Below are 21653 nucleotides of genomic sequence, written 5' to 3'. Positions count from 1 at the left end.
TATGCTTGAGGCATTTAGGAAGGAGTGTTGGATTGGAAATTTTTGTTTTGTGGAATTTGGGTGGAGGTAGTTTGCTGGAGTAGAGAAAGACTACTAGTCAACCTAACTTGGGGTAAACAGTACAATGTTTGGTATGATCGGCTAACAAAGACAGGTCATCTTGGGGATATACCTTAAGGTTCATGGTTGGGTAAACTACTTACCTTTATGTCCTTCAGTGTATGGTGACTTAACGATCCTAACAAGAGGATGACAATTCTTAGAGCTCAGAAATACACAAGCGGTGATATCTGCATTTTACAGTAGACCCATCTGCTCACATGTGGCACATGGAGGCTTAGAGCATGCCCATCCACTCAGCAATTTTTGCCTTAGCCAAAATTAAAGTACAAGGGCTTGGTATTCAGTGCTTACCCTGCACTGGGTTGTTGAAAAACAAATTATCATAAAGTGGGAAATTGACTCTTGTTACATGGATTAATGGGTGGCTAGTATACATCTCCAAACCAGGGTCAAGAGGGCTTTCTCAGATGGACGATTTGGAAACTGATTAGTCTGGGAACCACCCACCTTCGCATGAGGTGAAGCTCGAATCAGGTGCTAGATGGATAGAGAAATACATTCGGAGGTAGATACTCTTTCGGAAAAAAGATAGAAGTGGTTGCCCGTAATAGGGATAATTGCCTTACTCTCATTTATTGGAAGTTACTGCTTCGATGGTAGGATTGACATGATCGAGATAGATCAACTTTTGGGATATGCCTTTCTAGAGGCAGAAATGGAGTAATAACATTGTCAGAGAACACGCTAGTCGCTTGTTCAATAACGTGTGGAGAGGTAACACAAAGCAGAGAACCCGTTTGACACCTTGACGATGATATTTTTAAAGACCCAGTAGGTAAACAGGTGATTATATCCCAAATTAAAGAAAACCTCTTATTCATCAAGACAGGGGAGTGTAACCTATTGATAGTTTAGGGCTATCCTAAATAGTGCTGAAATGGACTTACATTGTGGAAGTTGCTAGGGCACAAAATGGGAAGGAGGATATCCTGCTTTTCTTCCAGAGTGGACTGAGGGAATTTGAAACACAAGAGAACACCCTCACAAAAGATATTGTGCAAGGTTTTAGCAGTGCGTGGTCTACTGTAACTGATGGAACGAAAATAAAATGGAATTTGCTTTAGCATGAGCAAAAATATTAGGTGTGCAATCAAGCTAGGAGGATGCTGTCATCAAAACCTGTGCAGATATGCAATCAGTCATTTGTAGCAACTATTCGCAAAAGGGCATGATATTGACAAGGAACAGAGATAAACTAAGAGCATTCCATAAATGTTATCAAGAGATGTAAGCCAGGGAACCGTGGTGGTGGCTGAAACACTCTGTTGGCAGAGCAACTGACATTGAATAGACCAGTCATATTCGAGGTGGTAATTAAAGCCGTCAAAGCTATGAAATTGAAAAGAGCTCTAGGGTCTGATGGCTTTCCACCTTTTTACAAAACATATTGGCCAGCATTGACAGGCATACTAACAAGGGTATACAGCCATTTTGCTAAAAATCCTGTGGTGACAAATTCCATGACAGAAGCTGGGATATCTGTTCTTTGGTGTAGAGTCCTGAGGAGTGTCAATCCTGTCGGACATCTCTCTCCTGAATGTGTAAGTGAAGATCTTTAAGAAGGTACTGACTCTTCACCTGGAGGATTTGTTGCCCCATCTGGTCCACTTTGACCATGCTAGTTTTAGCTAAAAGACAGGGAGGAGATAACAAACAATAAACAGAAGAGAGAGACTATGCTCGATGTTCAGAATGCATTTGATAGGGTTAGTTTCGGTTTCTTTAGTTTGAGTGTGTTTAAACTTCAAACGTTCTTCTTTGCTAGCTCTTCTTCTGATATTTATGATGTTATTTGCAATGTTTCCCTCTCTAGAGGTTCTTTGAAACTACAAAATATGTTGTCTGGCGCATATTCTATTTAAATGTCTGAATCTTAACACCTTTTCACCAGCTTAAGTGAGAGTTTTACATCAAACTGCTATTCATTTTCACCCCTCTTTCAGGCCCTAGGAATGAGTAATGCACTTAAGGAAACTAAGTTTTCTCTTGAACATCTGTTATAATAAATGCAGCAGGTGGCCTTTCTCAGCCACTGGATCGTAGATTGTCTTAGGAAATGGTATAACAATTCTTTCACGTGTGCGTTTTCTGATTTTGTTTGTCCTGGTCCTTTTTAATGAAAACTTGTGGAACTTTGAATGTTTAATCTAACCCATATTCCCAGCGTCTCATCTAGTATATCTTTATAACTTTATTTTCTGGGACCCATTTTCCCTTTCTGTGCACGAAATGTAGATTAAAAAGTGTTAAATGAAAGTGTCCAGATAGGGTTTTTGTGATTTACACAACATACGTATGTGAGTAGGATAATAATGATTTTTTTTTTTTTTTTTTTTATCTGTTCATCCAGTCACAGTGCCTCTATTGTTGGGCAACGCATACTGCTCTACGCGGACACCACATTTCAGGATTTAAAATCCTTATATTCTTTGCTACTCATGTACTTCTCATAATTGGACATGTCTGTCTCAATCACTACTGTGCTGCTACAACTGTGACTGGAAGGATCTCCAGCAGGGTGACATGTTGCTTGATGATGTATTTTTGGCACTGTTGGTCGTGAGCGCTAACAGCAGGTTCCGCCACTGACTGCTGCCACCCTCCGACCTCTTCTGACCCAAAGGAGGGGAGATCTGATTCAACTCTATGTTTAGGAAAAGCGAGAAATGTTGCCCTAATGGCACTGATGTATGTGGGGTCGGCAAATACAATACCACTGGGAACAACAATTATGATAGTGGGTGGTGTGGTGGCCGCGCAGGAACTGTGAAGGGAGAATGGTGGGAGAGGTTGCGAATGTGCCGAGTCCACTGAAGGGATGCATGAAATATAAGTGAACGGAAAAGCATGGCAGGTCACATCTGAGTAGCACCAAGGTTAGTGATTCCAACTGTTGCATGAACTTGATCACTCTTCAAGGATTTTGTATTCACATGTTCACCATGGTTTTTAAATCGAGAGTGCAAGCGCTTTGACCTGTTCAGTATTTTGGGCTTTTACTCACACCCATCACTTTCACTCGTTCGTGGGCTTGTCTTTTAAAAATCCTTTATCAATGGTAAATGCTATACATTTGTCCCTCCTTGGGGAGGTTTTGTTACCGCCTTTCAGGCTGACCCTGTTACAAGGATAGTTGCGCGATTGGGGATTGCTGATATGTTTAACTGTGAGAGAACTTATTTTTCCTTTTGTGTCTTTCCTTCGCGCTCATGCTCATGTCGGCCATGGCGCTTTGAATCGGCTCGCCTATGTCAACTAATGTTTTACTTTTCATTTTCAATTCATGTGGCAAGAAAAGTCCATAGCTCTAACTGGTGCAAATGTGAGATCCCTTGCATTGCAAATGCTTGTTTATGTTGGTAGTGAAATAAGTGAGTGGAGCGCTTACCTCAGCAATAGCAGGGAATAAAAGGAAGATGGTGACTATGAATAAATAATATAAAGTATGGCTTAGAGGAAGTTTTGTTGTGATTTCAGTTGAAAAGAGATTTGGCACAGTGCACTTTGAAACGAGGATGGTATGCCATTTTCTGAGGAAGGCGTTGATGCAGAAACATGCGTGAAGAAAACAAGCCACAAGGGGATCTTACAGATCCCCCAACTTGAAACTGAAGAACATTAGTAACAAGGGAATTTTGTGGAGCCTGCAATGTGTGAACAAAAATATTGAAATTGTATTGAGTAAAAGATTAATGCTGTGCAATATGTGTCAATCTAAATTCTATGGTAAAGTTATGAAGAGTATAACATAAAATGTTGTATGTAATTTTTTACTGCCAAAAGTGTGCGTTGGAAAGAGATGTCATAGTGAATGCATGTGTTGATTGGATAGGTTACTTGTTGGATTTTTAACTAAGGTCTTTTTGTATAATTGCACATGTGATTTCAAAGATTTAATAAATTTAGTTAAATAGATATTGTGTAGATTGTGACTATGGATTAATCAAAATAAAAAGGTTAGAGTAAATCAAGCGTTCCTCGTTTGCCATACATTTCAAAGGGTAAAGATAAATGTTTATTTTGATATATTAGAGGGTTTTCTGTTTATTTCCTGTATTTTGCAACAACTTCCACCCCCGTTACCCTAATTCAAGTTCCATGCTGACCGTGTACTCCTAGGGATAATGTAGAGCGCAAGGAAAGGATTCTTGACAGGATTCGATTCAGGCTGGATGACATTGGTGTTTGATATTCTGGGTGAGCTCACACTAGTTTTCCAGCTTATCCTCTGGGTTGATAGTATTTAGATCTACTTTTGCAAAAACAAAATGTCATTGTGTATGTATCTTTCACTTGTGTGTGATGCCACATTCTTGTATCTGAGTTTCTTTTTCAATTTCAGAGATATTCTAATCACACACTTGGACATATCCACCGATTATGAAGAACTTTGCAATGAAGTGCGAACTATGTGCAGTTTACATCATGGAAGACCCCTTACTCTTAAATGGATTGATGATGAAGGTATTTTAATGATTACTTGAGCAGTGTTTGTTATTAATCAGGCTCAGAGCATGTAAATTGTTAATGTGAGATATTCTGTACTGACACTTGTCATCTGCCTCTTTTATTTATTATAAGGTTCCTAAAGTTCTGATTTACAAGAACTTAAAATAATGCACTGGTACCCTCTGAGTCCAACCGATGTCATTCATAACATAATCTCTTTTGAAGCTCCAGCTTCCCATCACTCACTTATTATGTCTTGCATTGCTGGGAACTCTTAGAAGGTGCTTTCCCTAAGAATGGTGCCATGTTGGGGTTGGAAAAGAGAAAACTAGTTACCGACCTGTAACACTGTTCTGTGATTTAGAATCATACTGATAATTGTCTTCCTGTTACCCTTCTCTCTGCTTCTACCATTGTAACCGGTTATATCACAAGTTGTATGTTTAATTTCTCTCCCTTCTCCATCCTTTTCAACACTCCCTCACACAGTTCACTCTCCTCGTGAGGAATGATGGTTTGAATCTTGTAGATGAGTTCTGAGAAAGCTGCTAACAGAGTGAGCTTGCAGGGTCTCTGCTCTCAAGGAATAAACTTCTTACTAACCTATTTTGCATGAGTGCATCAGATATGTTTTGCAATTTATCGTAATTAATACTATAGGAGAGATGTGATAGACAGCCTGAGATTCATATTTGAAGGATATATTGGAGATGGCTTCAGAAGAGAATTGTAAAGTGAGAACACAGAACGGTCAAGTACTGATCTATTTGTACTCTAGCACGGTGGTTGTGAAGTTTAAAAGATACTGCTGACTACCTTTGAGAACAAGTGAAGTGGTGGACATTTTGGACCTGCTAATGTATTTGTTGACAATAAATTTCAAACTGCTACTAATGTATGGTGTAGGAAAGTCGCTTGGGGGGATTTAAATCTATACTACAGTGGAAGGTACTTAGTGCCAGTAGGGCAAGAGTCCAGAGCAGAGGAAATCTGATTTTTCTAAAGAAAATTTGAGTAGGGCCGTTCCTAAGAATGTAATATTGCAGATTTACCGGGCAACACTGTCTAGGATTGGGTTCCCCAGATAATTAGGAATACAGAACAGGATAGTGTCACTTAAAAGAAGCTGAAAATGAACAAAAACATATATTTTAAAGTTCACTTATTTCCATCAGAGTGAAACCGTAGAAGAAGATGGTGCTGGTCTTGTCTCTTAGACGGTAGCGCCCAGGCTCAGTGTGGATTCACTGCTCCCTGGAGCGAGAACCGGACTATATAAACAACATTTTTATGGGACACCTGGTAACATAATACGGCCAGTTCCGATATGAGGATGTCCTTTAAGGACAAAGGGACAAATAACCATGTGACTTCAGCTCGGAAGAGGTGCTGAAGATTGCCCAAAAATCCCTCTGAAAGTTGATCTGCTAATAAGAGTAATAGTTAGCGCAGTCTCTGTAAGAAGTAACAGTTTGTTTTTGGTACCTTATGCTGCTGATTGAATATTCTTTGTACTGCTTTTTCACGCGTATGTTTAAATAATACTAACATCTCATTATAGAATTACAGATTTTGGGAAATAAAATTGCACTTGTTTTATTAGCCGGCGTTTTCTGCCTTTTATCAGTCGCTGTTTACTAACCTGATGCAACCACAACTGTCAGAAATTGTTTATTAAAAACACTGGTCCATCTTTCAGGTCGAAGATCATGCAGAGTCATATTTGCCACCCCCAGTGATCTTTGTGAAATAGAACACTGGTCAGTGAATGGCTTCTAAACGGGATTTAGGTCCTTTTTAAATGTACATGTAAATATGCTAGACGATATGTAAAGCTAAAACTATTTTAACCTAAGGATGGCTCCCTACGTTGTGCCAGCAGGCTGCAAGGTGTTGGAAAGAAGTTCTGTAGGTACTAGGGATAATATTTTCATCTTGCTTGATTTAGAGTTATATTTTACAAACGCACTAAACCCATTTTGTGATTTGGTAACTGCTTAAAGACACTTAATTAAAAAGTACATGTTTTTCCCTTGAATGCATACCTGTTCCCTTTAAGGAAAACGGCTGCATTTGGCTGGGGAATCGCGAAAAAAGTAATATATTTACATGTGATTAAACATGGCGCTTGGCTGACCCAGCAGGCTACCATCCCCGTGATGGCATCTTAATTTGAGTGAGTCACAAAGTGCGACCACCCCCAGTAATATTGATGAGGTAGATCGCATTGTGACCTACTCCAAAAGGTGATTTTGCGAACAGACCTATTAATGCATTGGTTGGTTCGCAAGACTAATATCATTTGCCAAAAAGTCAGTGTGCAATTTGCACCAGCCTTTTGTGATTGAAAGGCTAGGACATCGGGCCCTTCGTCGCTCTTAAATTGCAAAGAATTCATACCTTGGGAAAGACCTTGGTGAAATTCATTCTTTAACATTGGAATGCCGTTTACAGGTGCATTTATAGAACAATCATGTTTATTATAATACATTTGTTTTTCTTTTTCTACAGCAAGTACTAAACGATGGTTAGGTTGATATGTCCATTACTCTACTGGATCCCTACCTTATGAAATTTACTTTTATTACTTTTTGTCCTATGCTTTTTCTCGCTCTCAATGCATGGATACCATGCCACTTATTTACGGGACCCGCAACTGCTTCTGTAGTTGTTAATTCGGTGCTATGCTTGCTGTGTGGTCCTATTTAGAAATCTTTTTGCTGTTTTTTCTCCATTGCCTGATTTCTTCATCCTGGGGAGCATGCACCACAGTGCCACTTTTGTGGGTGATGTCCATCTTGTAGCGCACCATTTCCAGGAATTGACCTGCATAACAGTTGCATCTCTTGCTTGTAGAATAGTCTCCTGGTGCACACTGTTAGTGTGTGTTCTACTATATGTACGAGGTCCCTCTGTAAATGTCTGGACTGCAAGAAGAGTAAGGATGGACGGAGCACAACTGAGTTTTATTTCATTTTTACAATGAAGAATCATGGAGGAAAGTATCTTGGCCATGATGCAGTACAGTACATTCTTTCTTTCTGCTTTCTTTCAGATAGTGAGGCATCCTCTCACCCCTGAATCACCTCCCTCCCGCGTGGTCACCCTCATTGGTCTTACTCAACGAGTGCAAGTAATCCTAGGGATGCTAAAAATAGTTTGTTACAAGAATATGTTTTCCCCTTGTACCTAACAACGTTCCATCCTGATCCGGATGTCCCACGCTGCAGTTGAACTAAATGAGTGAGTCAGTCTTACCTACTGGTTGCAGTGCAGCTCAACAAGAAGAATGAGTAAGTGTCCTACCACTCTAGGGTCTTTCATCAGGCAGTATAATCAGGCTCCTTATGTGGTTAACCTCTGACGCAGTTGCAACCAGGCCAGGGAAGCCCCATTCCATAATCCTACTAAACCATCAGAGTGCAGCCCAGCTTTTATACTGCGGGTGGCAGTGGAGAAGGCTGCACCACCCTGTCAGCAAGCATAAAGGTTTGGCACAAACAAAAGGAAAAAGTGTAAGAGGTATGTTTCCCCGAGCCTACTATTAGCCTTGCCTGCAAATGAGGAAGCAGAGGCACTAAGGCATACCAGATCTAACTACATTACCTCTGAGGGCACCTTTACAAAGCACTTTTGTTGTAAGTTGCTCTTACTCCTGACACAGTGTATCCAACACAAAGAAAAGACTGGAACAGAAGCAGGAAACTTGACTTCCTCTTCCTGGGGTGTGGGGTGGTTCCTGGAAGACACTAATGCATAGCATTCCCAGGGCATTTTAGTAGTGTATCTAAAGAGTTAAAGGTGTCAGTCAATAAAGGGTGATATATTCTCATGTAAATAGACCATCTTTGCTTGCCAAGCAGAGCTGACTTGCAGATCTGCTGCATGAAAAGAGTTTGCAGGGCATACTGGCAAGTGAATAGAGCACTGAGTAGAACAACAAGCATTTGCAATGCAATGGGTCTCGCAGTTCCTTGAGTTAGAGGTATTTGCCTTGTAAATTCATAACTGGACTTTTCTTGTCACATAAATTGGTCAACCCTACCTCTATAATTTGCTCTTTCCCTGCCACACAATTCCAGTGGCCCTTAATATAAATAAAGCACTTCCATTTACCTTATTCCTCTATGTGCAGCCAAAAATGAAAATGTTGCCATTTAGCTTCCTAATTTAAATCTGCCATGCTTATTCCAGTAGAATACCACTTTCACCACCCCACCAGCAGAGTTGCTGGCTGGATAACACAATTCCCAAAACAAGACAGCCACGGAGGAGGAACAATAGAAATAAACTAGAAGTGTTGGTCATTATCGCAATAAGGAGAGATTAATAAAACGTACAATTATTAGATAAACCCAATAAAAACCTTTATAAGAAATAAACATTTGGCATTAGACCAGGGGTCTTCAAACTGGGAGGTGGGCCCCTGTAGGGGGGCTCTAATGATTCCAGTGGGGAATGGTGGGAGGAGGGGCAGGCTCTGGACAAAATGAGCATCATGCTGATAACAGGGCTTTGTTTAAGCTGAAATAAATGAGCAGCAGGAAATTACTTTGTAATGGTCCGTTACTAATATGTTTTGTCATTTATATCCAAACTGGGAGAAAGTGTCCAAAGGGAAGAGAGTTAAAAAGACATTGAATGGCAGGATGGGCTATTATTTTGGGATTCCCCACTAACCAAGTGTGAGGACCCTGGGATGATGTAGACAGAATTACCAGGCTGTGGTGAATGTTTGGAAGGTGGTCCCATTGTCCTAGGACCACGACAAGCTGTGTTATGAGGAAAAATGTTTTGTAAAAGAATGCCCTGCAGAGCATTATGGGAAGAGGGAGTGCAGCGAATATTGTAGTATGTTGACTGTAATGCTCAGAACAGCCTCTAGAGGACATCACAATAAAAATAGCATTTGTAAGAAACCTGATCATGTAATCATACAGTTGGCCCTAGAGAGCATTACCTCATGAAAACAGAATGACAGATCATTGCATCCCTCCCTTTCTTCCTGTATGTATGATCAAATGATTATAGGTAGGAAGGAATAGATGTAAAGGATTGCACATTCACAGACTACAGGCAGAGTAGGGTAAGAGGGGAGGCAAATACCCTCATTAAGGAGGGAGGAGTTCGTTGTTGGCTTATTTTTTATGGGGAATTGAGTTTCACCATATATTAATAGGGAGGCACAGGCGTCTCTCACTTCGTAATGATCGGAACAAGGAGGTTTGGGCTCAGAGTAATGGAATTACGTTAAAGTAATATAAGCATTACAGAACTGAGGTCGTAAGGAGACCCAGCATATGAGCCAAAAGGGGCTATAGAGATATAACTTCTTGTTATACAAGTCCCTGTACCTTGAACGCTAAAATACAGTCAGATATAGCAATATGAATTTCCTAGACCTCACAGAGTGAGGAAAGGCAGTCAAAAGTAATAGGTAATTGTGGTCTAAGTAAAGCACCGTGGTAACTCCAAAAACTGTTGATCAGGAAAGCAAAGAACACAATAGAAACTGACACAAAAATTGAAAGAGGACCGAAGATCCCAAAGGGCAGTCAAACTAGAGAGATAAAATTAAAATACTCTGGGGCCTATTCAGCAAATGATGTGTTTTACGGAGTGTATAGGTAAACAAGAGGTTTTAAAGAAGACTTGCTGTGTGTTTTCTCGTGGCCACCTATGCAGTACTTTTTCCTCATGTTATAATTAGGAATATTTGTGAACTGTGATGCTCATTTCTCCTACTGTCTCATATATGCAATATATTAGAGAGCACGTGTAAATAGTGATAAAAGTAAGGAAACAGTCTAGCATTTGTGGTAAAATTAATACCGTCGTAGTCTCAAGGAAAATCTGCTGGATTCGACTAATCTCTGTGTGTTAATCACTTCGGAAATGTAGAAGGCAAGTATGGCTCAAAATTCGTTTAAAATAGTTTTGAAGATCTGACCACAGCGCAAAATAGCTTCTTGACTTGGATTTGTGGGGAACGGAACCAAGTAATCCTCTGAATGCAGCTTATTTGTGCAGAGATGGTTGCTTTTTATGTATTTTTAAGCCATCCTTTTCCCCTTCTCTGTCTGCTCAGTCGGCTGGGGCTGCCTCACCGCTACCAGAAGCTGCGTCCAGCGGACGAAAACTCCGGGCTTGCCCATCTGAAATGTAAATAATGAAATCTCATTCTTATGCAGTGCTGCATAGTGCACGTCTAGAATTGTAAGCACGGTAAGTAACATAAGCTTCCATTATCCGAGCTAACGGTACTCAGTTTACCGACCATGGATGAATGAAAGGCTAGACCCGCCTTGCCGAGATAGCAGCTGTGAACTTCAGATCACTGCAGGCGTTAGTGGCGAGCACTAAAATACAGGACATGTAATCTCATATGGGAACCGATTGCAGCCCAGACAATCTATGGGTTTCCTGATGTAAGTTAAAAATGTTTGGATTACGACAATAAAAAGACTCCACATTTATCTGGGCGCCCAGCATTGTTTCCAGTCTCTACGTATAACACTTTTGTTAGTCCAATAAGTAGTTCAAAGAAGATTAATTTTGTTTGTAAAGCGCATTTTCACTTAAGTGCTGTGACAGGCTTTACTAACACCAGATTTAACAAACAAGGTGCAAGAGTGAGTTGACTTTACTTAGCGAGCGATTATTCACTTGTCGAGCACCAAACAAAAGCATAATTCCCAAGACCTCTGCCCTACATTCCCTTTAATCCGTTACCGCAACTGAAAAGAATGTGTGAACCTTATTTCAGTGGAATTTATAAAGACGTGCAGAATTCAACAAAAAAGCATCGATAACTACGGAGAATACCCTGCCATTGAGAGTGCACACAGTTCATCACGGAAGTGGGGGAACACTTTGGGTATTCGGCCAGTGCATACATTGGGTAGAGGCTCCTCCAAAGAGCGGGTAATTCTTGTACAAAAAACTGTGCAGAATTCTCCACAACGTGATCAGAATTACTGCACCATCCTTACACAAGTGCGAGGTCAGCATGCCCCCCTTTTTTCTGGTGTCCATAACGTTCGGGTAACCGGCCCTAAAGCATCCGGGTCCGAAACCCGATACACAGGGAGAAGAAGGCCACTCGTTTCATTGTTGTGATTCATACATTTAATGGAAATTGAAAATGCCATTAAGAAATCCCTTGTCAGTCAAAGAAACGGGGCACAAAATACACGGTCGCGGGAGAGGTAAAGTAACTAACTGATCTTCTCCTTGGATTCGGTGCGGCGGAGGTGGGGGTGCGTGGTAAGCGAGGAGCTCTCTTGTGTGAAAAGTTAGAGAGTGGGAGCATTCTGTGAGAAATTATAAGGGCAGAAAGAAGGTTATCACGGATCTGGGGTACCCAGTAACCAGACGAGCCCGGGCTAGGACGAGCCAAGGAATCAAAGAGCAAGGACTTAAAGCGACACAATGAACCCGCCTTGGCATTCAGTGACAAGAGGAACATTAAACCACGGGGAACTAGTGACCTGCGATATCGCAGAGTCCAGTCCATGGATCCAGGAACCCCAGGAGTCCCAAATCACGAGGACATAAATCAGGGGACTGGACATTCGATGACAAGTATAGCAACAGTTATCATGTCAATTCTCACTCACCCTAGTGATAACATTTATGTGCACACACAACATACACACCGGGGGGAGTCTTTCTGTGATCTGCTTCATATATTAGAAGATCTGACAAGGACCTATATGGTATCAAAGCAGAGGTGGCCAGTATGGTGTGCCTGGAAGTATGTGAGACGTCACAGAATTCCTGGGCAAGCCCAATTGTACTAGTTGCATAGCAAGGTTCCACCGACTGGTGGTATTGCATGGACTATCATGGCCTCATCGATGTCAGCAAACCCCATAGATATTCAGTTCTCACGGCAGATGGGTCTGTAGGCAAACTGGATGCTGGAAAGTTTTTGAGCACCTTTGATCTGTCTAGTAGATACTGGCACATAGCTCTTCCCCTAATGCAGCAGACAAAATATCATTTGGGATTCTAAGAGACATGTTCCAGATCATGAAGAATGCCCACCTCTTTCCAGTGGTTCGGGAAATTGCAAGTCCATTTTGTCTTTGAAATCGTCAGTCACCTGGTTAGATAAAATTGTGAACTTTGGGGCTCTCTGGAAGACGTGAAGAAGATTCTGCAGGCCCTGCAGAAAGCAAAGTTAACTAAAGCTAACCATCGAGTTAAGCAAGTGCAAGAGTTGATAGAGAGATTTACCTTAGACTCCATATAACCAGCAGGAGGATGAGGTCTCTAGAGACTAAGAACAAATTGTGATGGACTAGGCATTTTCCTAGACCAAACTGAGGGCCTTTTTAGGGCTTAAGGGTTTTCTGTGAGTGACTGTTGTTCTTTTGATCAGGCCTTGATAGTTAACAATTGGTGGCAACTGATATATAGTCATGTGGTACAGGACTTAGACATGCACCCAACATTGAAGAGTCTGCCTTCTGGCTCGCTCGGTTACAATCTGTAGAGTCTGCATGAGTGTAAGAGATATGTGTGAGGTAGTTCTTGGAAACATGAGCGGTGGAAGCTATGAGGGTGCTTCATAGCTTTAGTGGAATTCAGAATGTTTCCCCCATTCTCGGCATGTCTCCTTGCCTTGCTGTCTTCTCTTACACACCCACCCTAAAACCCTTTTTCCTACTGCAGTAGCCATTTTAAGAAAAGTATCTCCACCTGTGTTAGGATTCACGCTATCTTCAAGGATTGAAGCCCACAACAGCCCCATTGGTTGAAGACTGCCTGCATCTGATACACTCACTTGTGGACATTATGGAATGTGTACCATGCCTAAGGAAACCGGAGTGACTGCCACTTTTGCTAGGTGATGTCAGTGGAGCGGTGAAAAGCTACACGTAGAAGTTATTGATTCTTTCCTCATTTCTGGGGACAACTTTGAATATGAATGTCCATTTGGTTTGGGATCAGCTGCCACTGTTTCTGGGTAATCGCTGGCCCGGTGAGCTAGATCAGAGCTCACCTTTTAATCAAGAATCGCAGTCCGTGATTACCAAGACAGGGGCATAAGATAGTTTTGCCTCTTCTAAAGGAGCAGGACATATATGCCGGTACTAGAGACAGTTCATACTGCTGCTTTGACCTTAACGAACAAGAAGCTTGTCTGGTATGTGGAGAACCTGCCCTATTCAAGCCCAGAGGTCCAGGTTCCGTGCTCCAAGTATTGCTGAGAGGAACCATGAATCTCAAAGTGTTGCTCAGATTTGATTCCTGTTGTTGCTGCCCAGCCTGACTCAAAATGGCTGATCCTGAGAGTAGAGCTGCTGCCCAATTTGGTCATGAGAGCACAGCTATTACCCCATCTGAGTCTGAGAGCAAAACTCTTCCTCATCTGATTCTGAGAGCAGCACTGTGCCCCAGCCCACCACCCCCCTATCAGATCCTGAAAGCAGCTCTCTTCATTCCCATCTTATCCCGAGAGCAGAGCACTTCCCATTTCTGGTCCTGAGAGCAGAACTTTTTCCCAGACCTGTTCTCCCATCTGGTCCTGTGATCAGAGCTCTTCGCAATCTCTCCATGTTCATGTGAGAGGTTCTAGCCTGCGTGCATTATATGCCAGGTGAGGGAAGAGTCACGTAGCCCATGAGGTGGGCCAATGCTTAAAACCCCTACTGCCTCATGCGCTCTTTCTCCTTTTGTGCCTGTTCATACCTATCGTGTTGTGCCCATGAGTCTGCTGTCTTCTGTGGTCCTCCCTTGGCATCTGACTGTTGGCCTCCACTGCTGTCCATCCTGGGCCTTACTAAGCCCGTCAATTCTTTTTGTGAGAACTGTGTTGGCACACTGGTTATCACATCTGCAGACCTCCAGAATCGTATACATTAGTCTCTACACCCGTGTGCCACTTCCAGCTTGTGCCACCTAACTGTGGGAGCTTGTAAACTCCGAGTTTCCTTGCAGCAGCTGCATGTGATCGCTTCTCCCACATCAGGACTTTGCATGGCAAAGTCCAGCAATCCAGTATATCGGCCACAATAATGCCTTGTACACACCACTAGAACTTAGTAAGGCTATTGATGTGAAGACTCACACACTTCCATCCAGTGCTGTAAAAGGACTGGTATTGTTGCGTACTAAGTGCCTGCACTTCTTCAATTTTAAAGGGACCGTACCTGCACTTCTCAGCAAGGGTTCTGCACTTTTGATGTGGGAGTACCAACACTTCTCAATAGCAAACAGGAATTCTAGAATAGAGAGTACCTACACATTTATGATTCCATTTCAAGCACTGCCCCCACCCAAACCGGACGCTGCACTTTGGCTCTTCCTTAATGCAGTTTTGCTCAGTCGGACACGGCTACTGTGTGCAGACATAGACAACACCGAGAACTGTTTTAGGATCAGTATAAGTCTTTACCCAAAAAGCTGAGGTCAGAATCGTGTTCAATTTATTCTTTTTTAACTAAGCATTTAAACAGAACCGACAAAAACTTTTTTTAATAGACATAACACTGGCAGAACACAATTTGTTATTGTAAGTTAATTGTGTTTGAACCGAATGTAACTTTCCGCCCCAGACCAGTCTTCGAAGTAAGCTTATACTGTTCGTCCTTGCCACACTGTAATTCACAGCCCTAAAATATGGGGCATTTCCAGTTCATCCAGTAGCTTGTAGTAGTATGTGGGTCCAGTGCATCCCAAGACAGCAAGTAGTGCTTATCACCACGATTGCCCAGTTGCCCTGGAGTCATACCTGCACACCTGACACTAAAGTCCTGATTCCGAGTGATTTAGTGTTTCCTGGAGGTAAAGCCACCCAGGGAAATAGTGTTACATGGATGGCGAGGTTTTTCCACCAGCCATATTTGCCTCTCCATACTGGGTTTAGTGGGTATGATAACACAATTTTTAGGTTTTCCCTGCACAGCACTTAGGCTGTGCTTGCGAACTCTCTTGTATTTAAAAAAATATATATATAAAATGGGCCTAGAACCTGCTCTTTACTTTTATTTACCATTTGCTGGCTCCCACATGACTCATTTCCTTGCTGGTCAGTGCCTCCTCCTTGCCTCTGTTGTCGTGCTGTGGAGCCTGGACCAAGTACTGCTTCTGGTAGCCAATCTCCTTCCACTCACTGTGTCTCCATGCTTCTGGAGGTGCTTTTTAGATCTCGGCAAGACAATGCATGCGCTGTCTCTTCAAGCATATGACTCTCCTGGAGCATGGCCTTTTGTCCTTACACTGCTTGTGCTTTTGGGATACGCATCTTTTGTAGCTGGCTGTGTCTGTGTTAGCGTGTTCCCCTCCCCTGCCCATTTCTGTGAGTTTTGTTTCATCATTCCGGGCTTGCTTCAGGACTGCTTCCAGCCCTGGGAGCAGTGAGGATAAAGTAATGGGCTGGGAACGGGTGAAGCTGAACCAAAGAGTGGTGGGAACTCTGCAATAAAGATAAGGATGTGTAGCACCTACACCCTACATTACAAAGACCCCCTCCCAGTCACTTGCGAACCACAAATCCTGCTCCTTCATGTTTTCTTTTAATATAGCGCAACCTTGACCCGAAGGTATAGGAGTGTTTTACGTGAGCATCAGTTACATTACACAAGAACACGTTCATTTTACGTCGGCAGAGGGAGATTAAAGTGATTAGTGCTGAATCACAGGATGTTGAGCAGACACCGAAACTCAAACCTGACTCCCCAGCTCCAAGGTTGGCAGCTCTGGCTGTTAAGTCACATCCTCTGTCCTACTGCTTCTCATGGTATTTTCGGTACGTCTATGATACCACAGAACCCGTGTGTGGTCACGTATCAGGAGCATCTCCCGCCTTTTAAACCCTTTTTATTTATGATCACCTGTTGTTTTTGTAATTCAGCCATATCGCAGATCATTCCAAAGGGACGTTAATAGTTTTGAAATAGTCTTGTGGCTTAGTCTACTAATGCATTAACATCATGAATCGATGGTTACCTCCTGAGCACAGGTTCAAATCCTGGCTAGACGTGCACGTTTCAGCCTTCAAAGCTGAATAAAATGAGCCATTAGGCCAGATGCCTTTGTCATGCCACATAACTCAACACCACTCCACAAAATTCCACCCCACCCCATGCTACTTCACGACACACAATACCACTCCTGATAATTACACTCCTTGACACACAATCTCAATTAATATAATTCCACATTATGTAATCCCTCATACCACATAATTACTATCCACATCATTCCAATGCATACCATGCCATATAATTTCACTCCACTCAACGCCGTACAATTCTCCGCCACACAGCTCTATGCCTTACAATTCCACAACAAACACTTCCATCCCAGCCCACATAATTCCACTCCAGAGCACAGAATTGCAATCCATGTAATATAATTTAACATCATGCCACATAATTCCACTCCACTTCATGCCACTCCGCGTAAATCCACACCATGCAACATAATTACACTCTACGTTATTCCACTCCGTACCATGACACACATTCACTCTTTCATATTTCAACTCCACACCACATATCCACTACTATCCATAACACATGGCAAAAAGGCATTGACACGGTCAGAGCCAATTGCTTTCTGATAGCTGAGACCTAGTGGCCTTGCAAATGCTTGTCATTTTAATTACAGACAGCAGGAGCATTATTTTCTGACTCTCTTTACCGCCTTCGTGAGGCACTCTCAATCCAAACAGCAATCATGGCAGCTGTCTTTCTCCCAGTGCAGCAGTTGAGCTCTCTTCCAAACGCTTATCAGCCTTTGACTTGGTGACAACAGAGTTACAAGGGCCAAACAGCCGCGGCCTTGATGCTGGTTTGGAAAGCGAGGCCACGGTCCTGAAAAAAGAAAAACACTCCATTTTCACCGGTGCTTTGGTCTGTGCTCTGGCCCTAATATATCACTGTGCTTCTTACTACACTTAGGTGGATACAAGTGCCTTATTCATAGTTTGTGTCAAGGTCTTGTTAACGTGTGTCAGGTTTGCTGGCTTGCACTACAGTTTTGTCCTGATGGTTGCCAGGTACATGGGAAAAGGTTTTTGAGTTTGAATCCTTGTCAGTCTAGCGTTTTCCTTTGTTGGAATGCTTGTCTGTAGAATCTTTTACTTACAGGGTAAAGTTGGCCACGTCATTGCATTCTCTTTTTTCTTTTTTTTTTTTTACTTTAAGCTGTGTTGCACAGCAGATTAACTGCTGTGCAGCTGGTAAAAAACATTGACATAGTCAATCGATTTTGCTTAGGCAAAATCTATTGGCTTTGCCAATGCTTGTTTTACTGCATTGTAAATCCGTGAGTTTTCCTCATTCCTGACTGCAAAACTCAGAATTGCGCCTTTTTTCCCCTGCGCAAATGTTACCAGTCATAGGCAAAATGTATATGTGTAAAAATTACATATCCAAGTGCTAATTGCGCAGGGCTTGGCGACTGGCGAGTGCAAATGAAGGGTGGGGGACGGGGGATAAAGTGATGGGTGGCTCAGATGTGGGTGTTCACTGATTACAAATCTTGGTGCGGGAACAGGAAGGGGGCCGATGGTGGGCACCAGCACTTATTTGTGGGGACCGGGACTTATTTTTCACCTTCAGACTTAGACTCCGAGCAAAAGAAAGAAATGCAGAAAAGGGAGGAGGAAGAGAAACCTGAAGTGTAGGGTGGTGGAAGAAAGGGGCAAGGGTAGAAGGGTAACCAGCATTGCTGTTCAGCAGGTCACAGCATTCAACTGCTCCCAGGGCGGGCTCCTAATAACAACTTTGGGCCCCTAAGGACAACCTGGGACCCCTAAGAACATCCTTGGGCCCCTGAACTAATTGACATTTTTGTTTACACATTGAACGGCGTCTCGGGCGTTTGATACCCCCAAAGCAGGTGTACCCGTGGGAGTAAGTTATAATGAGTGGAGTGCCTGGCTGGACATGTATCTCGAAAACCAGTAATGTTTTAGTGGTTTAGGAGTATGGAAAAGATACGGTAAAGGATGGGTGTTACCATAAGATAAGGAGTGTAATGGAGAGGGATAGTTGTGCCTGGAGTTCGCTATGTGTTGAAACTTGGGGTTGTTTGAAGGAATATGTGGGGAGGAGGATTGGAATCAATTAAAGGTGATTATCAATGGGGGGAGGGAGGTATTGAAAGCAATTTTGGAATTAGGCATGAAGGGCAGTAATGTGGGCGACAATGAGGGAGACGAAATAGCAGAATAAAGCGTTGGTGAGAAAAATTGTAAAGGGCCCGTCCTGTTTCGATCCGCTTCTCGGATTCTGCTGCAGCTGAATCCACTCTCAAGACGCTGCACTTCAATTCAGCACTTGCAACTTTCAGATGTGAAACCTGTTTCAAAAACAAAGGTAGATTAATTTACTATATGTTATTACGACTGTTCCTTTACTGCAGATTTTGTTGGCCATCCGCATTAGATCCTGACCCCATTACTGGAAGTTTTCGTTTGTTAGCTTTCTGGTTTCCAAGCGCTGCAGAAAAGGCTCACGATTAAGTGTTCTTCTAACTGGTCCTATTTGGAAACAACTTGTGGAAAATTAGCACCACCTAGTGTCAGGACGTGAAACAGCGCTATGGTACTTGAAGTATGTGTGGCTGGGGTATTTCCTCACTTCCTCGGTTCCTTGCACTTTAAATGTTCTTCATGAGATGGCCTTTGATAGTCATAAGCACTAAATAATCCTGCCTATACTTGGTATTAGGGAGTTAATGTTATAATATGTGCATATATTTTACATTTAAGTTTTAATTGCAGGACAGTTCGTCTACATACTTTTGCTTAACTGGATGTGGTGGGATGTTTTCATGGGTGGGCGTTTGGGCACCTCAGGTGAAGGTGGTAGGGGGTGTATCAGTAATATGGTATGCTATGTCACTGGTAAATAATATTGTTCTCTTCTGTAGTTTTAGATTCTCAGATTGCATACCATCTTAAACCCCCCTCTACCTGTTTCCAAAGTAATGCATGAAAAACATGAACTTGACTTTAAACTGTAGATTGTTGTTGCTGCTTTTTTCTATTGCAACCCATTGATCTCCGTCCTTTACATGCCTTACTTTCTGAGTTGTCTACTTTAAGTCGCATGTCTGTCTCTTACTTTTCAATATTGTAATTCTGCAAATTGCCCACAACTCTCCTCTTAATTCACAACCTCTCCTCTTTGAAACCATATCCCTGACACCTAACAATAACTAATATCCTCTATCCTATCTATTTATTCCACCAACCACTTTGTTTGAACTCCCTCTAATGATCACACCTAGTTCCTTTTAATTTGTTCTGATGGATACTTCTAATTGTAGATTCGTCACCTTGTGACTATCCGTAGGCGCAAGGCTGGATCCTTCAACTCATAAGCAGTGCTCTTCCTAGCTGGCGGGTGGCACTGGGCGACTCCGGGCTGATGCCATTCTCAGGAAGTGAGGAACAGAGCTGCATATAAGCACCACCTATGTGCACTGACTTATGTTTTTTCTTTATGCATCCTCGGACGTGAATACTGAGCTCTTCTCCTTTTTCTTCAACTCTGTGAAAATTTTCTTGCAAGTGTTCTAGGGAGATGTCAGTCCCTTAAAATGACAGGGTTGAAAACTTGTAAGGACTTTCAAAAGCATATCTCTGTGATAGATCCCCACAATGTGTGCCCTTTGTGTCTGGGCTCAAGACATGACTCCAAAGACTGCAACGACTTCGCCCAGATAAATCTAGAAATCCTCCATGACGGTAAGGAGACGCTCTGTGGTGAAGCTGCAGAAGGTTCCACGCTGGTCCTTGTTCCCGGGGCAGATCTTCTTACACAATAAAAGTCTTCAGGTAAGTCTCAAAAGAAATATAAAAAGTCCAAACAGGACTCAACCCTCTCTTGCCAGTCTTGTTCTCCAGAGAAGGCATGAGGGTATCAGTGTGCCTTTATGTCATGCTTCTGTTCCACTGAGGAGCCGCTCTTATCCTTGGTCGTGGTGCACCCAGAGTTCCTGAATCAATTGGCCAATTCACAGGAGGTCAAAGCCTTTCAATGACTCATGCTGTACATCTTGGTCATGCTTCCAGCTCCCACTGGCATGCCTTTGGGCCCCAGGGGTCCTGGGAGATATTCTGCCAGTTTTCTGCCAATGGGCTTGTCCTTGGCACTGTCTGTGTCCCTTCAACACACTTCCGGTTCTTTAGTGGTTTCAGTACCATCTTGGGACTCTGTACCGAAATCCATGCTGGTCCCTCGAACGTCTATGCTGAAACACTGGCGACACAAGAGGAACCGGAACTCCAATTGTAATCTGATTACGAGGTGGTGTCATCCCTACCGAGGCCACATCCAGATCCTGGTGAGCCGAAGCCTGTACTGAATTTATTGGACTCGGACACAATTCCACTTTTTGCCACCCGTACATAATCACTAGCTCCTTGGCTTGAGTCACACCTGAGCAGGCTATATGGAGATGATGGGAAGGAGGCAACTAGTACATGGTTTTATAGAATGCTGATGGGATGGACACCTCTCCCGGTACTGGGTTGGTTTTACCCCCCAAGCCCAGGTCCAGCAACAGAAAAAATACATCTTTTGCTACTGCGATTTGGAAGAGTACTAAGGTCCTTGACCTCCATCTTCCCACTATGGAGGTAAAAATGAATTTGCTGAGATAGGTCCTGAAACCTTGACAGGCACTGACCGAACATTCAATGAAGCCCTTATAGACACACTGTTGGGCACTTGGACTAAAACTTGCTCTAGTTTCCCCAGTGATCTGACAAGTTGTCTGAAAACTTGGTGGTACAGGCATCCACAAGCAGAGTAAACCTGAATGGCTTCCAAACCACTCCTCCTGACAGAGAGTCAAATCATTTGGGTACCTTTGATAAGCGAATGTTGTCCTCAGCCAGCGTTACTTGGAGTTTGGTTAATGCAAATTTACGATACCCACACACTTTGAGACATGGTTTCTGCGATATTACTGGTGGTGCCGTATGGCTTACATGCATCCTTAGCCCAAACCATTCAAAATGGTCGGGTGCGGCCAAGTTCACCATTCGCTCATACATGGACACTATAGATTGTCTGATAAGGGCTAAGGAAATGGCTTTGATGCTCTCCCAC

At 42.7% G+C, this 21653-nt stretch overlaps 1 protein-coding gene across 2 annotated transcripts in view; it reads left to right on the top strand.

Moving 5' to 3' along the window:
- The window catches only part of PRKCZ (protein kinase C zeta), a 604208-nt gene that overhangs the window by 104806 nt on the left and 477749 nt on the right, over positions 1-21653 (top strand). For both annotated transcript variants that reach the window (XM_069240998.1, XM_069240999.1), the window contains exon 3: positions 4466-4587. In XM_069240998.1, the coding sequence (XP_069097099.1) occupies positions 4466-4587 (122 nt within the window). The remainder of the gene's footprint in view (positions 1-4465; positions 4588-21653) is intronic.

The sequence above is a fragment of the Pleurodeles waltl genome, chromosome 6 (genome assembly GCF_031143425.1).
Source record: "Pleurodeles waltl isolate 20211129_DDA chromosome 6, aPleWal1.hap1.20221129, whole genome shotgun sequence".
In the NCBI taxonomy this organism is placed as follows: Eukaryota; Metazoa; Chordata; class Amphibia; order Caudata; family Salamandridae; genus Pleurodeles; species Pleurodeles waltl.
The sequence above is the reverse complement of the archived record's forward strand: the minus strand, read 5'-3'. Positions and strand labels throughout refer to the sequence as shown.